Here is a 27,425-nt window from a genome sequence, read left to right as displayed (position 1 = left end):
AAAGAGAGAGAGAGATTAAGTGGTAGGGCGGGGAGAGGAGGCGGTCGGCACGCAGTGATTGGAAAATATCGAAGACGCGCACCCGCTAATCCGATGATGGCTCTCCGTTACTGGGGTCTGTAAAAAAAAAAAAAAAAAAGACCAGGGCGGGCATCTTGCGCTCGCGCGCCGCGTCCCTTCCTCTCGAGCCTTTTGTGTTTGAAAGTCTCATATCTCACATATCAATAATTCAAGCGCGCGCGAGAGAGAGCAGACGGAGCTCCCCCCCCGCGCGCTATGAGTGCAGCTGCCTCGTCAGTCGTCCAGGGCCCCTCCGCACCGCGCGCGACTCTCGCTTATTGTGTTTCCAAGTGACAGAGAAGCTGCTGAGAAGTGAGAAAAGAGGGGGAGAACAGGTGAAAACTGGCGAGTCGACCACAGACACGAGGGTAATAAACTAATTTTCGACAAAAGGAGAGAAGCTTAAAAAATAAACCGTCTTGGTTTTCCTTTCAAGAGACTCCGCAAGGGAGAAAGTGTTTGCTGCAGGCCAGTTAGATCCCCAAAACGGAGTGGCATATAGTTGTTAAAAAAACAAAAACAAAAACGTCTCGTTAAGGTTCATCGAAGGAACACCGGGAAACTCTTGCTACGTTACTTTTTAAAAGGGGAGTAGACCTGCTGTTTAAGGGGTGAAGACGACCGAAGAAGTTCATTGTTCCGGTCCGGTATGTTGGCGTTTTGCCTGCTGAGTGCCGTGTGGCTCGCGGCGAGCCCGACCCGCGCTCAGAACGAGACGGAACCAATCGTCCTGGAGGGCAAGTGCCTAGTGGTGTGCGACTCCAACCCGACCTCGGACCCCACGGGCACGGCGCTCGGGATCTCGGTGCGCTCGGGCAGCGCCAAGGTAGCGTTCTCCGCAGTCCGGAACACGAACCATGAGCCCTCCGAGATGAGCAACCGGACCATGGTCATCTACTTCGACCGGGTAGGACGAAATAAACTCTATTCAGTACTATTCTAATGTAACATAACAACAGTAACCTAAAAAATAAAAGCAAGAAAGCAGTGTAGCGTAAGTTTGGAATTGTTTTCAGTCAGTTTTGTCAGTTTTACGTCTGTTTTATTCCACAATAGCCTACCATCCGATGAGGCAATGATGTAGATTAGTGCACATATTAAGTTTTAAATGATGTTAGAGGTGACGCGGTTCACGTGTGGCGTGCGTCTTTCCTGGTGTGACAGTTGTCAAATCGCCTGCGGTAGACAGAAAACTTGAACTGCCAGCGGATTGGGAGAGTACAGTGTCACGTATTTTACACAAAGACCAGGAAAAAAAATGATGTGTTCCTACAATAAATAAATAAATACATAAATCAAACTCCTGAATAAGACTGAATAAACAATGCACAATAAATCTTGAGCTTAGTTTAGGAGCATGTCCTCGATGAATCCAGTAATCCAGCACAAATTAGGCTTCGGTGGGTGGACGAGCGCGCACCTGCAGCTAATAATGGTCTTGTGGACAGCAGAGAGCATTCGAGATAACTAAAAATGGAGCGCTAATGAATCTTTCTCAGTAACGATTCTTTTTATAGGTCCTACATTTCCAGCGTGGTTGGGTAAGTATAACGTGGTAGGCAAGCGTTTGGAAGATTCCAACTTTTTGGAGCTGACAGTATTGGATATGAGAAAATGACATCTCGCCAAATAATTTAGTAACGGCAGGTCGCTGGGGCGAGGTCCTACCCGCCTGCCGTTAAAGGTTAATTCTCCCTCAAACTGCCGTTCAATTACACGCCATAGTTCGCTTCCGTCCATAAAACCAGACATTTGGCTGCAGAAATACATAATTGAGAATTTCATTTGAAATATTGATTAAGTTCATTCCACATAAAGTTAGGAAGTACTGACAGGGAGAAAGCCTAGATGAAAGCAGAGAGTTATTCCACTGCATCACTTAATCTGAATGTGTGGTCAGGGGCCCTAGGGGCCCCTTCGGGTCCTCTAAAAAAATAAGTGAATTTCAATAGACTATCCTAGAAATGATTCAGAAAGGAAAATTTAGAATGCGAGTTAAATAGGTTTCGTTCTCTCTTAGAAAATTAGACAGCTCAGTACTCAGCAAACAATGATACAATTCCGTGATTTACTTTGCGTCTGTTTGGAGTTTGTTACGCGAAAAAACATCAAACGTTTGTCTGCTTGTTAAGATGCGTGGTATGCCTTTGATTGCTGGTGTTTTTGGTCAAGATGTCCTTATAATAAATATTTTATGCAGCCATTTGATCTCGCAGTGACTTCCGAGTGCAAACACTGTGAAAGACATAATCGAATCATCGAGTCGAATAAAGCAATATAACCAGAGTCTTTCTTTCCTCCTTTCTTACTTTCTTTCTTCCAGGTTCTAGTAAACGTTGGAAAGAATTTTGACGAGGAGAGAAGTAATTTCATCGCGCCACGCAAAGGGATTTACAGTTTTAACTTCCATGTCGTGAAAGTCTACAACCGCCAAACTATACAGGTAGCTCGTTTTCATGTGATTGTCATCTGTGTGTATTTGTGTGTGCTTGTGTGGACGCACGCACATCCCCACGGCCCCCATGCTGTTTTTCTCTCATAAAAGTTGAATATCACCTCCACCGGAAGTCATTTTGTAGATGTTTGAGATGTCATTCCCGGGAGATAACGACAGAGGTGGGCTTTAACAGATGAAAGCTAGTCGGCCACCACCCGCCGGACCAATCATAATTAATCAATACATGCACAGACCACAGAGCCAAATCAAGCACGTGTAGTCGGCGGGAGGACGGTGTCCTGTGGTGAGCGCGAGGAGGGGCACGCGGCTCCAGCAGTTTTACTTTCAGCACCGTGGACAGCGACGCCCCTCTCTCTCTCTCTGTCTCTGTCTCTCCTCATGAAAGAGACAACAGACAGGCTGACTGAGGGTTTTATTATTGTTATTATTATCATTATTATTATTATTATTATTATTGTCGTTATTTTGATTACTCAGGAGATTAAAACATCGAGCATATTTTGAGCAAAGCAAACAGACAGGCATCTTTAATTTTCTCTCTTACACACACACACACACACACACACACTTACTCGAGTTTATGCAGAAATAACATGTTTTCCACTTATTTGTTTCTGACACACACACACACACACACACACTGCCTGCAGTGTGCCCCATCACATCTCTCCTTTCATCCTACTAACAACTCGTTTTCACCATGCCTTAGATGCAGTCTCCATATTCTTTTGATGTGTCAAGCGATAAGAAGCTCTTGAGCAGTCTTAAGCCCATTTCCAGCATTTAACATGCACGTGATGATGCTTTACAAGCCACACAGCGTTAATTACAATGTATCTCTTGCAAATTAAACTGTTGTGTAATTATGCTGTTGACTCCTCGGGGCTTTGGCATTATGTTTTGCTACTTATACTTTATTATCGGAGTCTTGAATTAATTAGCGTGGCAGCAGCAGTGACAACAATAACAACAACAACAAGGAGGGCTGGGCGATATGAGAGGGGGAGAAGCTGCGTCAAGCTCGGTGCATACTCCCAGCCATCTTTGTGTGACTGAACGCAAATAGGACGTGGATGGCAAACACTTGACTCATGACAGTGAGTTAATTAAGTCTGTCATACCATGCAGAACACAAAGGTGATAATGCCTGTCACATCACCATTATTACTAGTATTTGTGCTACGTATTTGCTGTTTTCTCAATATTGCCATGAGAGAGTGTTAGCAGGGAAATCACCTGGCTGACTGACTTAACAGGAAAGAGTACAGCACTTACAGGCAAAGTCATGTTAGGTTAAATCTACTAAAGTCCTAAAATATTTTTAAATAAAAACATTACAAAGCTCAGATTGGGAAACTTTAGGGTTGAATGCGCTTAGAAAATGTGTGCTCTGTCACGTTTCTGATGTGAAACAGACAGGTGTAGGTTATCCTCTCTCATTCAAGCAACCAGCCTGTGCGCTGCTCACCTTCAACCTCTTCCCCTCATCCTCCCATCCATCCAGCACATCTGCTATGGTGAAAACTCCCACTGTTTGATTGCCTTAGAGGCAGCTACTGTGGTGCATGCAAGAAATGAGAGACAGCAGGGAAAGGAGAGTGGTAGGGAAGAAGAGGATGGGAAAGACAAGAAAGGATGAGAGTATATGTGAATAAATAAAAAAAAACAGAGGGACAAGGGAAAAGAAAAGAGGGAACAAGGAACAGACAGGTGGGAAGTAAGATGGAAAAAAAAAAGTAAAGAGAAAGCAGAGAATGGAAAAAATCAAAGGCAAAAAGAGAAGTGAGAGGGTGGAAGAATTGAAAGGATGGATAGTAGAAATAAGGAAAGAACAGATACGATATAAAAGTAAGAGAAGAACAAAGGATGGACAGGAAGGACAGAGAAAGACATGGTTCAGGCAGTCAAAGAGAGATAGGCAGAAAGGCAGATATCATGAGTAACTATTGATCAGTGGATGCTGTTTAGATGTGCAAAGAGAAGGAAACAGCCTGTTCCAACTCTCATTAATCCTTTCCTGTGCAGGGATCTGTCTATCTATCTGTGAGTGGTGAGAGAAGTGATGTGGGAGTCAAAAAGAGGCTCCAAACCTCTCACTGCTTTTTGCCTCACAATCAAAAACAAGTGTAGCAAATTGAATACAGCACATTCTGTGTCCTAAAGAGAACCCTACCACACTAACCTCTATCCCCTGTACTTCCCTAATGGACGGTTTATTTAGGAAGATCACTTACAATATACATATCAAACACCTGCTGTTGTTACAGGGCTGCAACCTCTTATGCTTCCTATATCTGCCACTGCTCTCTGGAGGTTGCAGATCAGAAAGACAAACAGATGAGGTGCTGGTAAGATATCAGTACTCAACAAGGTGAGGTGCTCTCTGGATAGAGAATCTACAGCCTGAACAGTATATCAGTCAGCTGATATTATCTACCCTTACTGGCCTATCCGGTGTGTCCAATATGAAAAGTTTATTTTTTTTATTGTAAAATGCAGTAAAAGAGGCTCGGGTAATTTCAAAATGGGGTCATACAATAAATATGGATACACACAGAGGGGTTAATGTGCCTTGTGTTAGAGCACTGAAGAGCACGTCAAACAAACTGAAAACATCAGCCAGCTGACCTGTCAGCCTTTCAGTGTAAGTTGAGAAAACGGCTTTGCTCACAGCAGTGGATAAGAACTTGAAAAAAGATCATTGAAATTAAAAAATAAAAACTAAAAGAATCAGCCAGGAGTTGTAAAGTGAGGAATGGGATATTATACTGCTATTATTTGTGATTTTGCACAGTGAATAAGTGGTATTTTAGAACAGTATTTTGAGCATCCGAGCATTCAGAAATGGCATTTAGGAAGCCCCGGGTCATAGCAGCTCTGTAGGGGTGAAAGCTACACAAGGAACACATCCGAAATGCATCATGCTGCGTGTGTATTAAGGCTTTCATTTTCCTATTGACAGAAGAAATCCTGGGGCCATTGCTTCAAGCTATTGATAGAACACTACCCTGATAATAAAAGATCTTACCTTTTACATGCTGGTCTTCAAGCTATAAGAACTTATTTTACATTTTAACTCAGCTGCATCTGTCTGCAACAAAACAGAATTCTTTCAGCTCTTTCAATCCCAGCCCGTGTTTGTTCTTTGCTTTCCAATACACACGTTTTTCGTCTCTAACCCGGGTCACTGGGGTCATCCCATGTTCTAATGAGATATTTCACTCCTGAGAGATGGCTGACAGGCTCCACTTTAAAACGCCATTGCGTTTACTCAGAACAGCAAATGCTATCCCTGTTAATTGACCCGTTTTAACTTTAAAGTCATTACATATTTAAATTGTGCTTCTTTTAGTACTGTTTTAGCATTTTTATGCCGTACACTTCCGTATATTGCAGCCTTTAATCTGCTTTAAATTCTAGAGTTCCTGTTCTAATGTCTCTCATAGTTGTATCTTACTTGTTTATGTATGTACATATTTGTTCAACTTAAATTTCACCTGCTCTATGATTTTTTATCTATAAGCCCCATTTTGGGTTACGCTTATTTCTTTATTTTACACTTCCACTTCTATCTATTTATGTGTGGGCTCAGTACTGCTTGTTATACAGTATGTGCTCTCTTTCAAATTTTGTATGTCATATGGGGGTTTATGATTCTTAAATTTTATTCTGTAAATCTTTTAATCTTGAAAGCTCTGGAAAGCCCTTAGCTTAAGCTTGAAAGGTGCTACATAAATAAAATTATTATCATTATTATTTTTCACAGCAGCCATTTTGTCATGAAACAGTAGACACAGGTGTTACAACTGGTTCTAATTAAGGCTCTGTTTCACACATGTCAAACGGAATCAAAGTGCTGCTATTTTGCACGTTGGCTCACTGGACCTTAATTAATTTCATTAATTAAATCTGCTATTTCATGTCAGTATGGCTGCTGTGAAAAAAAGGTCTGTTGTGGTGCAAGACGACTGTTCGTGATGAGCCACGCTGAAATCCAAAACTGTTTTGCATCAGTTTTGTTGTTAATTATGTCATTACTTAGTGCACCACATGGGCTAATTATTATGCAGTTCATTTTGTAAACTAGTTATACTAGGGGTAAAAAGGTAAAATAAATCATCACAGCATTTCTAAGCAGAGCTTAGAATAGACATATCAACATGTGGGTGGTAGGAGATTTTGAACAGGCCAAGCGACTGTTCAGTGCTTTCAGTCTGAGGCAAGATCCATAATTGCAAGTGCAGTTCGTTACTAGCTTTTACATGTCAACGGTAATCATTATGAGCGCAGAATCATTCGTATTAAAATGTTACTAAATGGAGAACAGGAAATTGCTTTTGTTGGACATATTTTACACAACAGACCCAGAACTTAGTGTAATTAACTAGGTGGGATGTTCACGTTGACACATATGTACTGCAAGTCTTACGCTGTGTGTTGTTATAGTTACTTTGTTTAAATAATCTTTCGTGGATTCTGTGTGGCTGTTAAACGAGGCTGCGCTCTGATTGAAATGGTTATAGTGCTGTCACAAAGTGCTCATGCTCTATAAGCACCACTTCATTAAAGTGTTGTTGAATTCTGTTTTAAAAACACTTTTTAAAGTTTGATACATATATAGAACCACTGAGCTCTAGATCTCCCTTCTCCTTAAATATCTTCAAACAGTTTATTTAATATAGTATGATTCCCTATGATTCCCTATCCTCACCACAGCGAACAGCCCTGGTTAAGCACAAAAATGGGGTGAGCACACACACTTATTGCCACAATAAAAGCAAAAACCAAACAACATGTCTGCATTAGTTTCCCAGTCAAACAGAAGACTTTGTGGTTTCTATTTTGTATGTGTGATTTATTGTGTTTCCAGTTATGACTAAACTGCAACTTAATTGCCAGTTTTAACTCAAACATGCCCAGTAACCAAATTCAAAAGATGAATACAAACCAAGACAAAACGACCCCCAACCCCACCCCTGCTGCCCCCACTGATGCTCCCAGTGCTCTCACGGCTCTCTCAGATTGTTGGATGTCATTAGCTCTTTTTTCCGTGTCCACACAGATACATTTGAGCCATGGGTAATGTCTAGATAATACACCTGCGGGTCAAACAGAATTCATAGAACTGTAGTTATAGCACCAACTCTCCTCGACACTGCAAGTAAAGGCTCACTGCAGCATCGTTTTTACTAATCTAAGTGGGAAGAATTAAATGTGTGCAGTGGAGTGCATGGTGGCCAAGATGGTGGCTCAGAGCCATTCGAACTACTAGCTCAATTTAGAAAGTCTTCCACATGTAAAGTTGCCCTAAATGCGATGACGATTAATACAGTAAACTACTACTGGTAGTGGTGAGTGTGAAGACATGACTGAATGTTGCCTGTGTAGTTCAGAGGTGTGTGATGCAGTGGGAAAGATCAGAATTTTGGGGTGGTTTAGAGGACAGTATTCCAGAATCTTCTATGGATAAAGACAAAGAACTAATGTTATGATTAAAAATACAGACCAGGGTAAGTTGATAAAGTTTAATAAAGTCACTGTTCATGTATTTTTGGGATTCACTGAATGCAGTGTAAAAAGGACAGCTCATGCCAAAATCAAAAATACAGATTTTTTTCCTTTTCCCTGCAGTGCTCTTACTCAAGATAATGTATGTAGAATTACATGAAACCACATCTACCCGTGGATGAGAGGCTAGCTAGCTAAGCTAACTACGCTGGCTGGCATTACGGCTCAGCTGAGGGGGACACCATTATTGTTTACATCCTGCTCTGTCACAAGCATGAGCTTCCTGTCCATGAGTCATGACCATGATTTCTGGAAAGAGACATTGTTGTTGAGTTTTTCAAATGTATTTTTTGATGTAAGTGCCATTAAGTTTTATCACATTCAAGAGTGGGCAGACATCTTTATAGCCAATATCTCTGATATCTCACACCAAAACAATCTAGCATCATCTATGAGCACCTCAATAATACTTATATGATGTTTGAGACTGGGTGTGTACTACAGCTGTGTGTTTGAGGGAAGTGAGTGGTCAGCCATGTGTTGATGGGTTACACATGGAGAAGTGTGAAGGAAATGAGAAAATGTTGGATGGATTGCAATTCATTTACCATCAAAATTCCATATTCCATTTCCATTTCAGTTTGTCTGGTACTTTCTGTGACCGAAAATCTTCAAAGCAAATGACATTCTCATCAGCATCAGGCATGATTTGTATTTTTGTTCTAATTAGTTATACCCCTTTCCCACTGGACAAAGAAACACACTAGCATAAAAGGGAACAACGAGCATTCATACCTGCGTTAAATGACTCTGCAGTAGTCACAGGTATTTATAGGCTTCATCTCCCATAGGCTGTGAGGTGATCATGACACTGTGGCGGACGCACTGGTTTTCACCCCTCTTATGGCACGATGCTTTGGTGCGTGTTAAGCTGAAGGATGTTGCAGTATAAATACTTTTCCATCTGTCTCTGTTCAGGGGACACTCAAACACCGTTCAGCTGGCACTGAGTTTGAAATATGGATGTAGTCTGGTTGTAGTCTGGATGAATTCTGATGAGGTATATGATCTGGTGCTTTCTATTGTTTTTTGTTTTGTGACACATTCATGACACACTAGGAAAAAAACAGAAAGGCAAGACATCAATAGCCTGTTTTAATAGGTTTCAATGTATTTAATAAAGTCACATATACACACTAATTTTGGTTTTAAAATGCTATTGCTTCTAATATATTTATATATATATATATATATATATATATATATATATATATATATATATATATATATATATATATATATATAGATATATATATATAGATAGATAGATAGATAGATAGATAGATAGATAGATAGATACTAAAATAAAACAGTGAACCTGTTAAACATCAACCCTGCCAAATAAAAGCTCTTGATCTTATTTCTCTACATTCCCTTGTATGTCTTTGTGAGTTTCAGGAGTGCCTTCACTCCCAACTATACAATAAAATAAAATGCGCAAAAATAATTTTTGAAAAAATATTATTTTCATAATTTGGTCCTTGTTAGCAAATGATAATTGGGGGTGGTTAGGTTGGCCATGATCTAAAGACCCATTTCTTCATAAAAAAAATATTCAAAAGCATCAGTGTAATATTACACATTACAATCGTTATAATTAAACATGGGTACTTTATCATGAATATGGTATAAATTTTCATTTGAGTGATATTCATTGATGGCCATCCAATACCATTAAGAATCCAGGAGTGAGGAATATTCAAAAATATTTCAAAAGGTCAAATATAAAAACTTGCATTTCAGCTCATATTATACCATCAGTTCTTTTGTCTAATGTGACATTTTAATGGATTTCGTTGGGAGATAGACCATAGTGGTCCCTTGTCCATTAAATCATCCATTTAGTCATAAGTTGAAGGATCTAATTCCTTCCTACATGATGCATATATCAGGCTGTAAAGCAGAGATGGGTGCAAAGACAAAGATATGCTGAATATACTTGTTAAAACATGTTTCACGCAGCAGGGTGCGAATTTAATTTATAGACATATGAAGATGAAAACCATCTTCTGTGTGTTTGTACATTGTTTTGCGTTGTACTGCTCACAGATAACAAGAGATGAACTCTCCAATCTTCTGTTTTTACAGTTTATGTTATTATCTGTAAACACACACACACACACACACACACACACACACACACACACACAGAGTCTGCAAGCCAGATGCTTCGTTTCATTTTTCACCAATCAACCTGTGTTAAGTCTGCCTCAGTTTGGCAGAACATTATAGAAAGTTGTTCTGGTTAGCGCTCATGTGTGAAAGAGAGGAGGTGTGAGGAAAAAATACTCTTTTAATCTTCGTTGTTTTTAAATTGAACAATATTATGAAAAAGACCCAACATAAGTGAGTCATTCAGACTGTTGATGTAGTCCAAAGAAAGAACGTTTACATTTCTTGTCAACTGCTCTTCAGGCCTGAAGCAATGTTTACCTTAATCATTTAGATCAGTAATTACAAAAAATGTCCATGTTTCATTGCTTGTTAAAGTCAGAGGAAAATTCATTTGAGTTTTTGTAGACATGGTGCTGCCATCAAAAAACCTAACAATGTATGAACAGGCATGTGCCTTGCTGTGTGAGTGTATAAAATCATACCAGTTCAACAGTTTCAAAGAGTTGTTTGAGCCTGGATGCTGCATCACCTCCTGCCTGTAGCTGGGATGTTGATACCCATGTTTAAAAATATTTAAAAATGTTTGCTAGCACTTTCATCAGATTATCTCTTTAGCTATGATTGACTTTCACTCAAGTCCAGCTCTGATCTTAACCTTTCTGCTTAGTCAACATTTCAGAGAACTCCATGTTATGTGGCTTTAATTTGGTATTTAGACGGCTTCTGTTGCAAAGCTGGTGAACGGTGATAGCAGCTGATGGTAAAAGTATGTCTTTGCACAGGGAATTAGGTTTGCCACATCATGTCTAGTTAGACATGTAAGTAAGGCCTTTCTTAGGCAATACTTAGTGCCTAAGAAAAAAAAACTGTGGAGACTTTAGGGAACATGTACTATAGTTGTTCAGCCTGCCCTATTTGTAGTAATGATTGTCAATGTCAACAATGAGCATTTCAACAATGTTTGCATTTCAACAGAGGCAGATGTTTGAAAAGTTCACCTTAGTCAGTCTCTTCACAGAACAGTGCATGTCTACTTCAACCTAGGAGTGTGCGACTTTGCCAAAAGTAGTAATATCACAATCTATTTAGTCACAATGAGACTGCCAACTGTTAATGAACTTCTATTTATATTTATGAATATTGCCTCAAAGATAGTACGTTTTTGTCACAAATTTCTAATGCAACATGCTGCTAGCATAACTCATGTCGCATTGTTTTCAATCAGTCAGCCAAGAAAGAGCCACATGAAGTAATTCATCAAATCAGCAAATCATCACTCTGCTGGTTTAAAATGGTTGGTGGTTGTTTTACTCAAGAGATTATGTGCAGACAGCATAAAGTCCAGTGTTTAATATCCTACTAATAATAACAACAATGACAACAACATGACCAGTCCAACAACACTCTATGAAAATAAAAAAGCAAGTTATTAACCCTCCTGCTATTTTACGGGTCAAATTACCCGTTATGAAGTTTGAAGATCAAGAAAAAAATAGTTACAAGTATTCTTTTCAGTATAAAACTTTGCACATTTGCAACCACCCCCTGCATGTTTATATCACATAGATACTGTTCGGGTCAATCTGAATAGTTAAGTAAAACTACTGTGTTTTATATGTTGGTCTTTCAAAAGTAATAAAGTGGTGAAACGTTAAAAAAACAAGGAACATTTATTTTTTTATGAAAAACGGCGGAATAATCCTAATTGAACCATTATCTGTGAGAGGTAAGGAGCACCATTGCACTAAATATTGACAGAATAGATAGTAATGGAGTTAGTAATTCAATATTAAGAATGCTTATTAGGATTTTTTTTTTTTCAGACTTCTTTTGGATAACAAAATATGCACCGGGTCAAACTGACCTGGGAACATCATTGCTGTTCCTGGCAAATGAACACAGCAGGAGGGTTAATACTGAAACAAATGCCCTGTGCTTGTAGTCAACTGCCAAAGTATAAGCAACACCTGCATCAAAGGCTAATTTTAGCAAAATGTAACACAAGCTCAATGCACGTACAAACTTACAAACATGAGTGCACGTTTGTCAGGTTCAGTGCCTGGTTGTTTAAGACCACCTATGCAATATGAAGCCACAGTCTGTTAGATTAGTCAGGAGAGACTAATAAGAAAGAAAAGTGAATGAGATAATTCGAGTAAATGAATTTATTGTGAAGAGCAAAATAGACTTTGGCGCTTAGACCCCAGCAGGAAGTAGATCACCACAGGAAACTCTCAGACGAACCCCCGGAGCCTAAACACTGGTGGCAGTAATGAGGAGTGACGCTGACTGTGTGGAGGGGTAACTTGAACATGAAGGATTTGATTGAAGATGACCAGACATCACAATAGCGTTGGTGAAGAGGTGGAGGTGGGATGCAAATATTCACAGAGCTGAACAGACAGCTGAATAACAGAGGAGAGAGAGAGAACACTTTTAAAGTTTGACAGCTCGCAAGCAATTGGCTGCAGGAGAAACGTGACGGGCTGTGATTGGAAGAGGGAAGAATAACATAGTGGAGCTAAAGGATCACAGAAAAACACTTGTGACTTAAAGGGCACGCGCAAAGAGGTAGTCTTCCTGACTGAACTTTCGCTAAGCTTAATCTATTTGTGTGTGTGAGAGAGACTGTGCGGGTCCACAAAGTGAAACTTGTGTGGCAGGCTGTGTTAATGCTGCAGATGGGAAAAAGCAGTTGATTTACAGCTGCAGCTGTACCAGAGGCCACAACAAGAAGTTCTGTCAGAGCATTCGCTTTTGCAGCATGGTGGCTCCTTGGTTAGCCCTGCTGCCTCACAGCTAGAAGGTCATGGGACAGGGCTTTTCCGGGGTATGCATGTTCCTTCTGTGCTTGCATGAGTATACTCTGGTTTTCACTTCAACGAAAAACATAATTAGTTGAATTCTCCTGTCAATGCCCTTGACTGATGCCCGGGCTTAGAGCTGGAGTTGGTTCATGTGCACAGTATGATCCTCAGGGGTGGGTTAAGTACAGAGAACCAGTTTCACTACAGTATGGTTGTATGTTACAATAAGTCATCTATTATGACTTGATGGTATGACTTGATCCTTGGTCTATGAGAAAGTGATAAAACAAAAACAATATTTTGCTTAGCATTATCGTAAAGTTATTTATTACATTATTTGGTTGACTTTATTCTTACTTGAAGCACTGTCTTTTTTATTTTATCTCAGGATAAGGTTGGTTTTTGGAGCATAAAATGAATTCCTCTAGTTTTATCTGTGTGTTTGTTGTAAATGCTATTAAAAATCAGAGGACCATCTGCTCTCGTTGAAGTTCTCAACTGACTTATCTTAATTAATTTTTCTCTTTCGGTGTGGTTTGACATTTGGCAACTCAGTGTTGTGTTTTCCTTTCACTAAAGAAGAAATATGATAGGTGAAGGCTTCAGTCAATGCTTTCCTCAAATTAATGATGTTGTTCACTCAGGCAATATTACAGAATCCCTGAGAGGAAAGTAAGAAGAAAAACAGTTGGTGATCCCCTTTTCTAAGTCTAATCGAAATAGTGTTTTTGTTTAAGACTAAAGAACAGGTCAGACTAATAATTTTATAAAGTTACTTACTTGTATTCTTCTGTGAAACAGGTAAAAAAAAGGCTTACAGGGGTAATTTGCTTTCTTTTCTTCATCTATGAACAATAATGATAAAAAAAGGTAAAGATAGTTTAAGTGATTTATTTTTAAATAGGATCTTATATCATTATCATTATCACTATTATTATTAGTACTACTACAGTACTACTAGTACTACAGCTGTTTTTTTATTTCTCTCAACAACCTGATCTTCAGCCTGGGGCAACTTGAGAAAAGATGACACTAGTTACAATAGCTCAAACTGTGTATGAGAACTTTGCAAGTCATAAGTTTTGTACAACATGTCCAAATAGTTCACAATTAAAGCTTTGCCAAGAAGTGAAGGGTTTCTGTCCACTGAAACACTACAGGGCTTTTGAAACCGATACAGAAAGAGTTGATTCTTATTAACTGCGCTTTGTGACAACTTTAACAGGGCAAACAGGAGCATATGACATAATGTTAGACAGAATAACCTGTACCAACTAGCCACTGAAGGACGCTTCTCTTCCGTGGCATAGTGTGCACAACTCTCACCTTTACTACATCACACCAAAACACTGGGCACCACCAGCCAGTGGCGCTGAGCTAATCGGTTCAGACGGTTTTAAGCTTGGATGGAATCCGAACGGCACAGCTGGAAACCTACCCAACCACATTAGACAAAATGCATATTGCAACAAATTTTATTAAATATTATCCTGAAAAACTCCCCAAAACTTCTTCAGTTATAAACACAGTAGCAGAAAGGTTTCAGATCATGCCTCTTCCATACAATATTGATAACAATCTGACTTAAGCTTCTGTTTTTGTGTTCTGGTTTATGATGTGAATAGTTCAGAAAACATCCGAGCTTTGCTGTAATTGCATCTTTTTACATCATTCTGCTTATTTTTTTTTTCTTTTCCCACTTACTCACAAACTACTTTCTTTGAAACTCCCTACAATGACTACAGTTTATAACAACACATCTCCTGTGCAGTATAATACAGTATAATGCTGTGTTTATACAGGAACAAAGCAAATATCCTTTCTAACTTTGTCCAACAGCTACAATCTTTTCCTAGCAATTTAAACAGAGAACAATTGAATTACATAGGATGCAGTTCCTCATTAAATTTGATTTCTAAAAATACATCCAACTGAGAGAACACTTTGTATCCGCACTTACAACAATAAATCACTGATAACCAGAGCTAGGCAGGAAAGGCTCAGAGAACTGCAAATTCAAAGTGAATGCATTTCCTTTAAGTTAGTTAGTTCCATCTTTTCAATCACTTTTTTTCTTTCACCTCAGATCTTTTCCACCTGAGACATTTTGACTTGCTTTAGTAGGAATTACCAGTGGCTTTGTTGTGTTCTATAAGCCATGAGCGTCACTCTGGACCAACATGTTCAGTACCAGCACCTTCAAACTAAAGCAGCTAAATGGAATGCAGCTATCAGTAATTTTACTATTTACACAAATGCTTTCCCTTCTTTGACATACGAATATATCCTGAGATGGTACCGAATGGAAAGCACTCAAATCAGGTTTTACAACATATACTTTACATTTACAGCAAAATCTAATTTTCTTCTGTACATATCACCACCTGCATTCATTTTAGAAAAAGCACTTTTTATATTATTCAAATGGCTCTGTGTGAAACCAGGCTAAGCAATTATACACCGTGAACATAATGCCACGTGCGTCCTTTTGAAACTTGGAGTCATTCTCACTGCTGTGCCTGCTTTCGTCTGTTAGAAGAGTGAGTCATTTCTTTGTGGCCTGACGTTTTTAAAATTAACTCCATTTATAAGTTTCTCAGATTTCCTGCTCATAAAGAAACTATTAGATGATGACGATGATAAATAGTGGCTCCAGAGTGAAGTTGCCTTTACAATAACTTATTGTCACTTATGTACTTACTAATGGTGTTACGCAACAGTTATTCTAGGTATGAAAGTCCCATTTTTCCTGTTTTTCTTCATTATCACTGCAGTGATTATTTAAAATCACTCTTATTACAGAGCATCTCACTGCTGTAGACTGTACAGTCTGCGTTCAACACACAAAGCTACCGCACACAAAGCGACTTTTAAAATACTTAGTATAATCAGGCATTGTAGCTCCAACATCTATTTATGTACAATTTTCATCAAAAAAAAAATTGCTTATTAAAAATGGTTACAAAACACAGCCATGGCCCACTGAGAACTGCAGGGTGTTAATTGCCTTTCCAGATTGTATTTCTAGACAGCACCAACTGTAGGTTTCCACAATATTTCCTCACCAAGAACGGAAATCTAAAAATCAAAATGCTAGTTTATACCACCAATAAACACACATAGTTGACCTACATAATGTCTCCTGGCCAGCACAGATGTTCTAGTGTCTAATAATGAGAGGTCCTGTGAAATCAAATTCAGTGCATTGAAACTGAAACTGTTATAGTGATGCATTATCAGATTTACACTGTTTACACAACATTCATTAAGACGTAGCACCACTATAATCTCCTGTGTATAATATTGCTTTATTGATCAACAGTCCTGTCACTCAAACAGTATTGTTTTAGTCAGCACCATATTGTATTAGCTCTGTTCATTTGCTGCTGTAAGATATTTCTGAGCAGTAAAGATGCTCTAGATACTAACTCTATGCTTTTGCATGTTTTTTCAAAAATACATTTTTTAACATTAAGAGAGAACTCCACAGCATTCTTGTACAACAGGTCCCCATAAGTATTTTTAAATAATAAAGTCATACCCAACATGCAAACATTTTAGCTGCTGGATTTCTTCATCTACCAGTAAACTTGACTGGTGAGTCAAAAAGATTATTTCAGACGCTCTTCTGTACTGTACTGTCCTAGCAACACAGTTCAGAGTACAGTAACAGCTGCCATGCAGTTGTCCTGCCAGTGCTTTACCCCTCAGAAGTATTGACATTGAAATTTGAAGGAAACACTTCTTTTCTTGTTCAAAGGTTTATTTTTTACTGTCTACCCAGCTCCTGAATGACCCTACACTAACTTTGCTACAAACTCCAGAAAACTTCCATTGTGGGAAACTTGCCTATTTTCAAGACAGAGGATGCCACAGGTCCTAGAGTGATGGACCATTATATAAATATCCATCACCCTATCTATCGATGTCAGTCTGTAAAGACAGAGATGGTGGAGAAAAAAGAAAGATAGAATCGAAGAAGTGACAAGTGAGAGATTTAAGTCAGGAGCGCAAAGGGAAAACTAGAGATGAAAGAAAGGGGAGAGAAATGAAAAAGACAAAGAGGAAAAAAGAGAATAATATGCAAAGAAAGAGAGGCAGACACAAAGAAAAAACTAGGACATAAAAAAACCGGAGTATCATTGTCATGTCAAGACAGTCAACTGGACAGGAAATGATGATGCCATAACAGGATGTCATCATGTCATTGGCATTAAGTGCTGCAGTCAGACAAATTCTGTTTACATATCAGACCCTCTACCATTTCATCCTCTTTTTATGTATCCCCCTTTGTTCTTCTCTCTGTTACTCAGCTAGTTAATTGGTGCTTATGCATTAATGAATACAGATCGATTGAGGCCTGACATGATGTGCAGCCCTATTATCATGCTTTTATATTTATGGATGTTAATTGTAAGTGTATAGTTGACAGGGCGAGTGTGTGTGTGTGGACATGTATTCCTGTAGCTGTGGGGACAGAAATCTGTTTACACAGTCACACTGTGAGGACCCGCCTTACTTATGGGGACAAAATGCAAGTCCCCACAACGTAATATTAGGATGGAGACTTGCTTTAAGGTCAGGTTGATGTTAGGGTTTGGTTAAGGTCAGGGTTAGGATTAGGCAAGTAATGTTTATTGTTATGGTTAGGAGGTGGTTAAGCCTCCAGGAAATGAATGGAAGTCTATGCAATGTCCCCAAAAGTGATGGAAACACGGTTGGGTGTGTGTGTGTGTGTGTGTGTGTGTGTGTGTGTGCATGGTGACCACAGTCTCATCCTTCTTAAGCCACTGTCACAGCTTTATTACAGCTATACATCACAGGCACCCACCACACACTGACCCAGTGTGGCTCTGTGTGTGTGTATGTGTCCGAGAGAGAGAGAGAGAGAGAGAGAGGGAGAGAGAGATTGGAGTTCTTTACAGACTTGCACTGTCTCCTATAAAGGTTCTGCAAATTTTACATTTTGATGTCAACAAAAATGTAATGTATCTTTAATCAATCGCTTCTTGCACTTCAACTATTCTTAATCAAGGAATATAGAAATACTATTTGTCCTTACTGTTTGTTTGTAGATCCCCTTCGTGCTACAAGTACAAGCACAGGTAATAAAATTCAGAGTAGGAGAGGATTTAAAATTTGCGTCTGGCTGAATGTAAAAAGAAGTAACAAGATGACGATGATAACGTGGTCAGCATTTTCACATTAAAAGTATGACACCTGGAAAACAATCAGTCTCTGTTTTGGCTGTATTTGAGTGCCAGATATCAATCATATAAACTAAAGGTCTGGCACCTTTCTGCCAGAGTTCTGCGCTCTGTCAGCTCAGAACGCCATTCTACCTGTCACGTGTAACAGCTTCATCCAAGATGTTGTGGTGGAGATAGGTCTCTGTGCGGACACAACAGTCTCCGATTTTTGGTTTCTTGGCCAACCTGAGTGTCATTTCATCCATTTGATTTTCCTGTGACCAGACATTAGGCAGGAGAAACCTTAAGTCCAAGCTGGGCAAGTTTGAAAGGTGCTGTGATGAGTGATTATCTTAAAAAAAAATCCACAGCTCCTCATCCAAACCCTGGCCCTTCTTCTCTCAATGAGTGTATTTATCTCATGAGTTTGAGGAAGGTTGCTGCTATATGCTTGCTATTTTCTACACCATTCAGGGGTGTTGCAGTAAAACAAGCAAGGTTATGGACTGCAATCTGGACACACACGAATAATTAAAAAAAAAAATAAAAAATTCAAAGTGCTGCATTTTTTAGTGATCATTGAAAAGCAACAGAGTTGACTTCAGTAAGTCTTGAAAACTGCTCTAGTTTTATAAAAATATTAGTTAATTTGGCAGTGTTTAAATTAAAGAATTGCATTACCTGCTCCGGGCAGCACATGCAACACAGCAGCTTAGTGGGATGTTGCAGTAAATAATTCTTTTGTCTGTTTGTGGTTCTGTCTCTTAACAGTCCCATCATGTTTTAACAGTCACTCCACCAAATGGAGACTTTTGTGTGGAAGCCAAAAACCCATTATTTCATGTGACAGACGAGGCCAGCAATATTAGCGATTCCAGATCTGACTGGTGCTTAAATAAGCACAACAACACGAGAACTTGTTTAAATAATTGAAAGAGAGGTTTTATATGTGTGTGTGTGTGTATTCGGTGTGTGTGTGGGGAGCTTTGAGCATGGGAAAAGCTTTGTGAGTTCCACATGAGTGACTTGGCTGAGAGGTTGCGTTGGTGAGAGGCTGGATTTTGAGCTTGTCTGTGTGTATCTGAGGGCAACAGAGTGATGTGGTGATGCAGCTTTTCTTTGTCTGCCGTCTCTGTCTCTGTTTGGAAGCATTACATGCACACTGGACAGGAACCATGTCTTCCCCTCTCCGCCCCCCTTCATCCCTGTTTCCCTCTTCTGTCTGCCTTTCTGTTCCTCTTGTTTAATCCCCCCTCTCTTTTCACTGACTCTCCTTTTTATCTGTCTACATTTACCTTCATTTAGTTTTCTTTTGGTTTTCCCCATTTCTTCTCTCTTCCTTTTTCATATCATAATCTGGAGGGTGATGAGGCTAACATGAAGCCTTTGTTTGAACCTCTCCAAACACAAATGTAATGTAAGGATAGTGGGTTCAGTTTGACATTTTGGGTGGGTGGGTGGAGGGGTATTTGATATTTTTAGAATGGCCTCCTTTTAGTCTTTCTGCTTGATTTGCAGCAAGAAAAAAATGAATGTCATTTATTTCACATTGATGTTTGAATCTGGTTTTTATTTACTAATTCATGTGATTGTAGATTGTAGATGTGTAGATTTCACCCCACATGTTCAGCAAAAACATTCATTCTGTCTTGTGAATTAAATGTGCTGTAAAGTTTAAGATGTTGCTGACCTGTCCTCATCCACAAGCCCTGATAAATGTCAGTGTTTTCTAGTCTGTTGCTTGAGAGGAGGACAAATGTGGATCAGAAGAGGGAGTAAGAAACCATCAAACTGGAAAGTTTGAAGTTAAATAAACATAGACATGAAGGACAATTATTTTCCCCACAGTACAAGATGTGCTCAGCAGGAAGCAAGGTTAGGTCAGACAGCCAAAACAATGTTCCTTTATCTCATACTGAGTGATTCCTCCATGGTCTCATGTTAGTCTAAAATGGTTAGTGTACATACACATGAAGATATAACAATATATAAAAATAGAGGTTGATGGATTGATTGTTTTAGCTGTTTTACAAACCATCGTTATCAGTGAAACTTGGCTCTGATAGTGGCTGATGGCTGTGAAGTCTCCACCACTCATGTGGACACAGACGTCAACATTTTGCATGGAGGCTTCATACACTTCATACATTAAGTCAAAGTAATCTCATTGTTTACTTGAGATCATTTACATTTAAGTAAAATTAAACTGTCTTAAGCTTCGATGAGTTTGAGGTTGTAGCATCCAGAGTTACATGTCAACAACTTTACCACGTGACAGTCGCAAGCAGGTAAGTTCACAAGCAGCTTAGTGTTAACTTATCTAGCTAGAAACACGTCATCGTAGCACAGGCAGCTATCTTGTCAATCCCGAGCAAAACTTAAAATTTTCCAAAAATTAACAATCCGCAAGTCTGCTGGCAGGTGTAGCTCTGGGTACTCTTAGTGTTAACTGTAAACAATAATGCCAGAAGTATTGGAACTGTAGATAATGATAACGATGAAGTATACAGAAGGTACTATGGTGATTGTGATAACAATAGTAGTAACAATAATAGTAGTAGTAGCTGTACAGACTAGTAGCAGAATTAAATTAAATTATGGCTAAACAGTAGTAATCTCAGTAGGTTTCAAGCAGGAAGTCCAACCACGATCCATGGGAACCTGCAAGACGAGAAAGCACAAGGACTCTGGGGAAGAAGTTGAGTTAGTCACATGCATTAATGGAACACAAATGTGTGCAGAAGGAGAGGGAGAGGAAGAGAGAGCTTAGTGCATCGTGGGAGATCCCCCGGCAGTCTAAGCCTATAGCATCGTAACTAGGGCCAGCCTAGGCCAGCCCTACCTATAAGCTTTATCAAAGAGGAAAGTTTTAAGTCTACTCTTAAACGTAGAGAGGGTGTCCGCCTCCCGAACCGAAACCGGAAGATGGTTCCACAGTAAAGGAGCTTGATAATTAAAGGCTCTGGTTCCCAATCTACTCTTGAAGACTCTAGGAACCACAAGTATCTTGGGAATGTAAAGTCCTGGTGGGACAGTGGGATACTATCAACTCTTTAAAGATATGATGGTGTCTGGCTGTTCAGGGCTTTATATGTGAGGAGAAAAATTTTATTTTTTCTATCATGGATTTTGCAGGCAGCCAGTGTAAAGAAGCCAGTACGGGAGAAACATGATCTCTACAAGCAAGGTGCACCATATTATGTAGCTCATAACCTAAGTTCACCAACTATAACATTATGAAGGCCACTTAATAGTGAGTAGGTCCCTCTGAAGGTATGCTGTGGTATCATTAGATTGAGATTTGGAGAATTTGGATGCCAAGTCAACACCTCAAACTCATTATTATGTTCCTCAAACCACTCTTGAACCATTTTTGCAGTGTGGAAGGGCACATTATCCCTGTGAAAGAAGCCACTGCCATCAGGGAATATCGTTTCCATGAAGGGGTGTACTTTGTTGGCAACAATGTTGAGGTAGTACGTGTCAAAGTAACATCTACAGGGATGGCAGGATCCAAGGTTTGTTCATGGTGCCATGTCTTCCCCTGGTAAGCGACCCTCACGCATCCGGTAATCCACATGATGGAAAAGAAAACATGATTGATCAGACCAGGCCACCTTCTTTTATTGTTTCGTAGTCCAGCTGTTATACTCATGTCCCTCATATTAGGTGTTTTGTTGGTGGACATGGGTCAGCACGGACACCTTAACTGGTTTGTGGCTATGCAGGTCCATATGAAATAAACTGCGATGCACTGTGCGTTCTGACATCTCTCTGTTGGAATCAGCGTGAACTTTTTCAGCAATTTGAGCTACATTATCTCTTCTATTGAACTGGACAACACTTCACTTCCCTTCACTCCCTATCACTAGATCACTGGTTTTTCTTCCGTGGCCCATTTTTGGTAGATCTTTACCGGGAACATCCCACAAGAGCTGCAGTGCTGGAGATGTTCATCACAATTCGACCCTTGTCAAAGTTGTTCAAATCAACTTCAATGACAAAATATTCACTTTCTGCCGAATATATCCCACCCACTGCCAGGTGGGTGTGTCAGTTTTCATAATGTTAAAAATCCAATATCAGACAACCTTCAGTATAAAAATACAAATAGATAAAACCAGGCAATTCATCAATATTATCTCTAAATCATCATAGATGTTGACATTTTGCATAAATGTCATCTTTTCCTGGTTTTAAAGGCTTTATTACAATTAAGTGTTGTCATTTATAGAACTAACCACACTGTTCTAATATTTGTCTTTAACCACCTCATGATATCCACATTACTATTGATTATTAATCAAAATCTCATTTTGCTCTTCTTGAATGAAAGCACTAATAGTTGTTCCTACAATATCATATCGATATCAAGATATTTGGTCAGAAATATTGTTTTATTTTGCTTATTCACCCAGCATGACAGCACAACCTCTTCTATTAAATCTGCTGCAGCCTCGACAAAATTTTCCACACTGAGAAATGTACATTTTGCAATGACCTGTGCTTTTACCATCCTGCTAATTTAAAAAAAAATACTTTAAGTATAGACTGAGTGTTTTCATCATTTTCATAGGCTGGCTGTTCAGACCAACGCGCATACACACAGACAGACACACACACACAACACACACTCACAGAGAGCGAGAGAGAGAGAGAGAGAGAGAGAGAGGGAGAGAGAGTCTGAGTAACTGTGTTCAGTTTGCTATTAAGAGGAGTGCCTGGCCAAGAGAGCTCTTGACTGTGACAGGCTCTCCATCTGTTGCGCTTACGCATACACACACACACACACACACACACACACACACACATTCTCTTCTCTCATGGCCCTCAGGTAGAATGAGGTGGATAAGTGTATAATTATGGGATGTTTATGACTGTATTGCATCAGTTAGCAACAATTTTACAATTTTTGCTTGTTGGAAGTGCAGAAACATTTCTGACATATTTTGAGCTAAGGTGTGAATTTCTGTCATATGATGAATACTGAAAACCCTGCATACTGCGTACCTAATGAAAAGAAACAAATGCATCACCGACATGCACTGGCTGTGGTCTGTTAAAGCACTGTCATGCTAAACTGTTATAAAACACGAGTAGCTTGTTGCTTGTTTTTTTAAAAAGATAAAAATACATACTGTAACTTCCCTGAGAAAAAAGGACAAGAGGTGTTTTTGAGACAGGTCTCTGAAAAACATGTTGAGTGTGAAACAGGAAAAGTGGAAGGATTTGAGCAGGTGGCGGACACAATATGATGAGCACTATTATTAGATAACGCAATCCAACCATCCATGCTACAATCCAATACAGTGAGATTGTTTACCCAGGAAGAACACGTATCAGCTGTTTCAATGCATATCCCAAATCAGCATGTTTACAGTTAATTGACAAAGCCCTCTAGAGGTAATTATGAAGGGAGCAAAGCAGGAAGTCTGGTGCCATGGTTATAAAGCTTTATTATAAAGTCAGTGTCAGTAAGGAGGAGTAGGTCAATGTGGATGAATTTGTCAACAAAATCTCAGACTTTAACATTGCAGAAATATTCCCAAACACGAGTTACAATTTTTTTTCCTTCAGTGTGACCATGATCCTTTTTTAACTTTAAATGTTTGCTACTGAAAACATGTTTTTGTACCTAAGCTTAACCAAACCTTAAACATAGTGCTGTGCATCATAAACTGATTTGTTTAACAGTGATTTGTGGCTGTTTTGTAAGGCAAAAACATATAGCGGTGTCCTTCTGCTGATCAGATTACTGTGTGTGTTGTTCTGTATAGTGTGGATAAACAACATATTTTGTCCTTTAAACTTTTCTCAAGTGTTCCAACATGTAATAATGTCCTTTATACAGTCATGTGTTTGACAAAATGGACATCGATGTATTCTTGCTTGCGAATGAGTCGTGTTTTGTGAGCAGCACACAACTTTCTCAGTCTTTTGCTGCTCCTGTCACCTGTCTTAGTTGAAAGTGTTGCTTGCTTCAAATTCAGAATAAGAATATATTTTAAAAAATCAGTGAAGCTGATTAAGTAGAACTGTTCCTTTTAACGCCTTCTTATGTATAATTTGTACATGTATAAATGTGATGGGACATATGGAACATATCTGAACATTTTTGCTGCCTTAGTGTATTTTTTTAGAAAAATGTTTGTTGGATTTGTGATCCCGGGCGGCACGGTGGTGCAGTGGTTAGCACTGTCGCCTCATAGCAAGAGGGTTCCAGGTTCAAATCCCGGTCTGGGCCCTTCTATGTGGAGTTTGCATGTTCTCCCTGTGCCTGCGTGGGTTTTCTCCGGGTACTCCGGCTTCCTCCCACAATACCAAAGACATGCACATTAGGTTAATTGGCTACTCTACATTGTCCCTAGGTGTGAGTGTGAGAGTGTGTGGTTGTTTGTCTTTGTGTGTTGGCCCTGCGATTGACTGGCGACCAGTCCAGGGTGAACCCCGCCTCTCGCCCATAGTCAGCTGGGATAGGCTCCAGCCCCCCTGCGACCCTGACGGATAAGCAGTATAGAAAATGGATGGATTTGTGATCCCTTGTAAACAGAGTGTGTTTTCTGACAGTCTTTAACCACCTCACACATATTTAGAAAGAAATTAAAGTAAGAGACTCAAATAGCAAAGCAGGATGACACAACTGACTTAAATGGTTTGTATATTTTTCTCTTCCTGATGCTAAACACCTACCGTGTAGTCAAAGTCTTACAGTGTAAACTTACCCTAAAAATGCAGTAGAACACACACCCCGTGTTGTCTCTTTTTCCTTTTGAAGGCACTGTGAGTTTGCTGACAGAAAAGTCATAATCTCACAGGTTTTCTGAAAATGTGATGCTGCATAAACAGACATTTCTTTCAAACTCATTTCAGTTTGTTTTAGTACTCCATCGGTGCCAGGTGGGAGCATGAACCATTTTTCAGAGAAGCATACAGGGGAAACAAATCCAGGCAGCACTTGTATTTCTGCTGTTGCTCAAAAGAGAAGTGATGAAAGCCATTGTCTGGTGTCTGCGTTTGCTGGCCTGGGAAAGGAGGGGACTCATCACTGACAGCTTCTTCTCTTTGCAAGATGTTATTCCCCACTGAAACATTTGTTGAGTCAGACACAGTGTGGGTCTGTTGTGTCTTTGTGTGTGTCTGTCAAAGTCATTGTAAAATCCTCTCCCTGTGGTAACTGAAAAAGAAAGAATACACGATATCTGTTCTCATATCTTATATCTATTGATAATGTGCTGACTGCACAGAACAAAACTGAAAATATAATATTCTCTTATTACCATAACCGCATGCATTTTGGCATTTATTTTTTAGTGAAATAACATAAGGATTTTGTAAGAGATATCTAAAAATATGACTTACTGAATCCACATGAAGGTATCGTTATGATCTTGGGTATTTTGGGTGCTGTTCCAAATGTTCCTACATTTTTCTGCTTGTGTGGGCGAGTATCTTATCTTTTTTTTTAATCTCTTTTTCATTCTGTTAATTTCTATTTCTGTTCTGTCGTCTTCTGCCTTCTCCAGGTGAGCTTGATGCACAACGGCTGGCCGGTGATTTCGGCCTTTGCAGGTGACCAGGATGTGACACGTGAGGCGGCTAGTAATGGTGTTCTGATCCAAATGGAGAAGGGAGACCGGGCCTACCTCAAACTGGAGAGAGGAAACCTAATGGGAGGATGGAAATACTCCACCTTCTCCGGCTTCCTGGTGTTCCCCATGTAGAGGAAGAGGGAGAGGAAGAGGAAGAGGAGGAGGAGGAGGAGGAGCAGAGGGTGGAAACAAAGGAGGAGGAGTTTGTGGAAGATGAAAAGTTTGACGATGAGAAGGAAAAGGCAGATGGAGGAAGAAGAAGAGCAAGAGGAAGAGAAAATGACATGAAAAAGTTGGAAAAGAAGAAAAAGAAAGAAGAGGATAACAGACTATGTTTGGGACGCTGCAGAGGGAGGAGGGAAGAGGAAGGATGAGAGATGTTAGAGAGATGTAAGAACGATAAAACAAGGGTGAAAAGAGAGAAGAATTATGAAACCAGTACATAAAAAGTGTATGGCCAGCTTCCTCGCTTCCCTTCCTCCTTTCATCCATCCTTTCCTCCCTCTGTTTTCTCTGTTGCTTGACTGCAGCTTTGGACAGCCAAAACTTTTTTTATTCTCTGCTGAAAGACGCAATTGATCATTTATATGTTCCAGAGTGTTCTAAAGCCTGAGTGTAACCTTCCCTCCCATCCTTCATGTTCATTCATTCAGTCATTCATTCATTTATCTCTGTCAACATAAGCTTTGAAGAATGTTTCTAGAAGAACTGCTTCCCACACCTCCCATTTATTTTGACCATATGTATATTCTTTTTTTTATGCTCGACATAAATTGCACTGATTTTGGATCATCCTCCACCCCAAAGCCAAACTAGAATTTTTATAGGGGAAACACTAAACTTTGATCTAAAATCAGGAGCTTGAGGCACATTTACATTCTGTGTAAAGCTGTATTTTATAGTTATAATAATTATTAGATCTTGTAAAACTGTTCTTGAAAGACATGTGTTTCTCCCCTCCTTTCCTTCCCATTTCTTGTAGTCTCTGTTTCTTGATCCTTGCTTTCAGATGACTGTTTCTTTCAGCAACTAGCTAACACCACAACATGCTCACCTGCTGTGGCAGTCACCCCTGGTGTGTGGCTGTGACTGAGAGCTGGAAAACTGGATGCCTACAAATGGAAAGCTCAGACAAGAGCAGAACTAACATAAATGCAACACATAAACCAAATAATATATTGTTGTAAAATATCTCCTCCTTATTTGCAACAATAAGTACATTTTGATGGAAAGGTAATGCTGCCCAAAAAGTCATTATAGTGGGGAAACATCAATCGACACCAAGTCACAAACTGTGGATATTTAACGTAACCCTGCAATATCTTCTCATTGCAACTGAAGTATTAATAAACCATTTTATGCACTCATAACTCTTGGCTAAAGTTAAGAAAAGATCATGGGTTTGCTAGCAATAACAGGTTTTTTGGCCACTTGGGAGCAGTGGACACAAGTTGTGAACACAACATTGGCACTGTTGCTTCTTGGCAAAGAAGCACTTGTTGCTTATGTACTGGGGACGAGTAAGTACACTATCATCTGTATGGGTTCAACCAACCACCAGTAAATTGTTTGTATCCATATCCATAACGGATGGGAAAAATGTCAGTTTAAACCCGAAAAATGAAGAGCCTGAAATTGA

The 27,425-nt window shown here is 39.5% G+C and overlaps 1 protein-coding gene across 1 annotated transcript; it reads left to right on the top strand.

Moving 5' to 3' along the window:
• The first annotated feature begins 89 nt into the window (after window positions 1-89).
• cbln1 (cerebellin 1 precursor) lies at window positions 90-27,425 on the top strand. Its single transcript, XM_046395223.1, has 3 exons — window positions 90-967; window positions 2,384-2,503; window positions 25,721-27,425. Exons 1-3 carry the CDS (start codon window positions 710-712, stop codon window positions 25,916-25,918), a joined length of 576 nt encoding a protein of 191 aa, XP_046251179.1. The 5' UTR covers window positions 90-709; the 3' UTR covers window positions 25,919-27,425.

Source organism: Scatophagus argus, chromosome 7 (genome assembly GCF_020382885.2).
Source record: "Scatophagus argus isolate fScaArg1 chromosome 7, fScaArg1.pri, whole genome shotgun sequence".
Lineage (NCBI taxonomy): Eukaryota > Metazoa > Chordata > Actinopteri > Scatophagidae > Scatophagus > Scatophagus argus.
This window is presented reverse-complemented; position numbering and strand designations above follow the sequence as displayed.